The 902-nt window shown below is 34.4% G+C and overlaps 1 protein-coding gene across 1 annotated transcript in view; it reads right to left on the reverse strand.

Moving 5' to 3' along the window:
* The window catches only part of LOC107643183, a gene marked incomplete in the record, with an annotated part of 7133 nt that overhangs the window by 1172 nt on the left and 5059 nt on the right, over positions 1-902 (reverse strand). Inside the window, 2 exon segments of the mRNA XM_016346765.2 lie at positions 58-259; positions 881-902. Of these exon segments, the coding sequence (XP_016202251.1) occupies positions 58-259; positions 881-902 (224 nt within the window).

The following is a 902-nucleotide window of genomic DNA, read 5'->3' on the forward strand; positions in this document are numbered from 1 at the left end:
AGTTGTGCTCGAGAAATAATTATGACATTCATCATATAGTAAGAATTCTATAAATACCTCATAGAACAGTTCATTATCATGTTTTGTCCATTTTCCCCTAGGAGTCTTTTCCATGAAGGATTGGTAGTTGAATAAAGAGGAAGCCAACGGAACACTTTCACTGGCTTCATCATCACCTGCTTCTCTATCATCTTCTGAACCTAAATACTCCTCTTCACTATTAGCTCCAGCCTCGGCCTCATGTTGGGAATCTCCACCACTGCAAATATATTTTTCAAACTAAATCTATTTACTAGAATGCAAGTTACTTATAAGTGATATTAACAAGCCATTTGATAATATGCAACACATTCAGTATGAACTGTTACCATTTCCATTCTTGTCCTCAGAAACTGAGGAAAGTTAAATTGTTTAGCATAGCATGGAAACTGGGAAAAGACCACTATCACATTTACACACCCCCTCCCCTGACTCAGGCCCTCAACCCAACTGAAGCCAATGAAATAATAAAATAATGCACCTGACAGCATGGCAAAATCCAGTCAAGAACTATTTTGACAAAGAGGTGAATGACATCATAGAATCATGTAATGAGAAGTTACACCACTTAGTGGTTAGAATGAGATTTATATACCTCCAAGTGAAGGAAAAAGCAACAAAAAGAATTTCCTTTATTTAACGTAAGTTCGTCAACATTTTCAGATTTTCCCCAAGTCAATTAAATATTGCATTCTGTAAGAATCACACATATTGCAGAAAATAAGAATCTACAACATCATATTTTCAAAATCAAGATTTGCTTATATATAAGAAAAATATTTAAAATAGTGGCCAGAAATGTAATAGACTGTAAAGTATACTCTTGTTCAAAGCTGAATACCTTTGATTGGTAGATGTTTTTG

Source organism: Arachis ipaensis, chromosome B05 (genome assembly GCF_000816755.2).
Source record: "Arachis ipaensis cultivar K30076 chromosome B05, Araip1.1, whole genome shotgun sequence".
NCBI lineage: Eukaryota > Viridiplantae > Streptophyta > Magnoliopsida > Fabales > Fabaceae > Arachis > Arachis ipaensis.